General features: G+C 69.2%; 1 protein-coding gene across 1 annotated transcript in view; it reads right to left on the reverse strand.

The window, feature by feature from the left end:
- Positions 1 to 214, reverse strand: part of RDH5 (retinol dehydrogenase 5) — a 1,993-nt gene continuing 1,779 nt past the window's right edge. Inside the window, 2 exon segments of the mRNA XM_074807485.1 lie at positions 1 to 137; positions 139 to 208. Coding sequence (XP_074663586.1) covers positions 96 to 137; positions 139 to 208 — 112 coding nt within the window. The 3' untranslated portion in view covers positions 1 to 95.

Below are 214 nucleotides of genomic sequence, written 5' to 3' on the forward strand. Positions count from 1 at the left end.
TTTGCCTCGGCAGCGGTTTATTTGCAGCACCGGGGTTGGGGCTGGGGGGGGGGCTCAAAACTCCTTTTGGGTGCCGGCGGGAGCGGGGGGGTGGACTAGCGGACACGCTGGGCCGGCTTGGGCAGGATGGTGGCCAGGGACGAAGTCGACGATGGCGGCGGGCAGGTAGGAGGCCGGCAGCCAGAGCAGCTTGGCGTCCCAGCCGGCGCTGTAA

The sequence above is a fragment of the Strix aluco genome, chromosome 27 (assembly GCF_031877795.1).
Source record: "Strix aluco isolate bStrAlu1 chromosome 27, bStrAlu1.hap1, whole genome shotgun sequence".
Classification (NCBI taxonomy): Eukaryota; Metazoa; Chordata; class Aves; order Strigiformes; family Strigidae; genus Strix; species Strix aluco.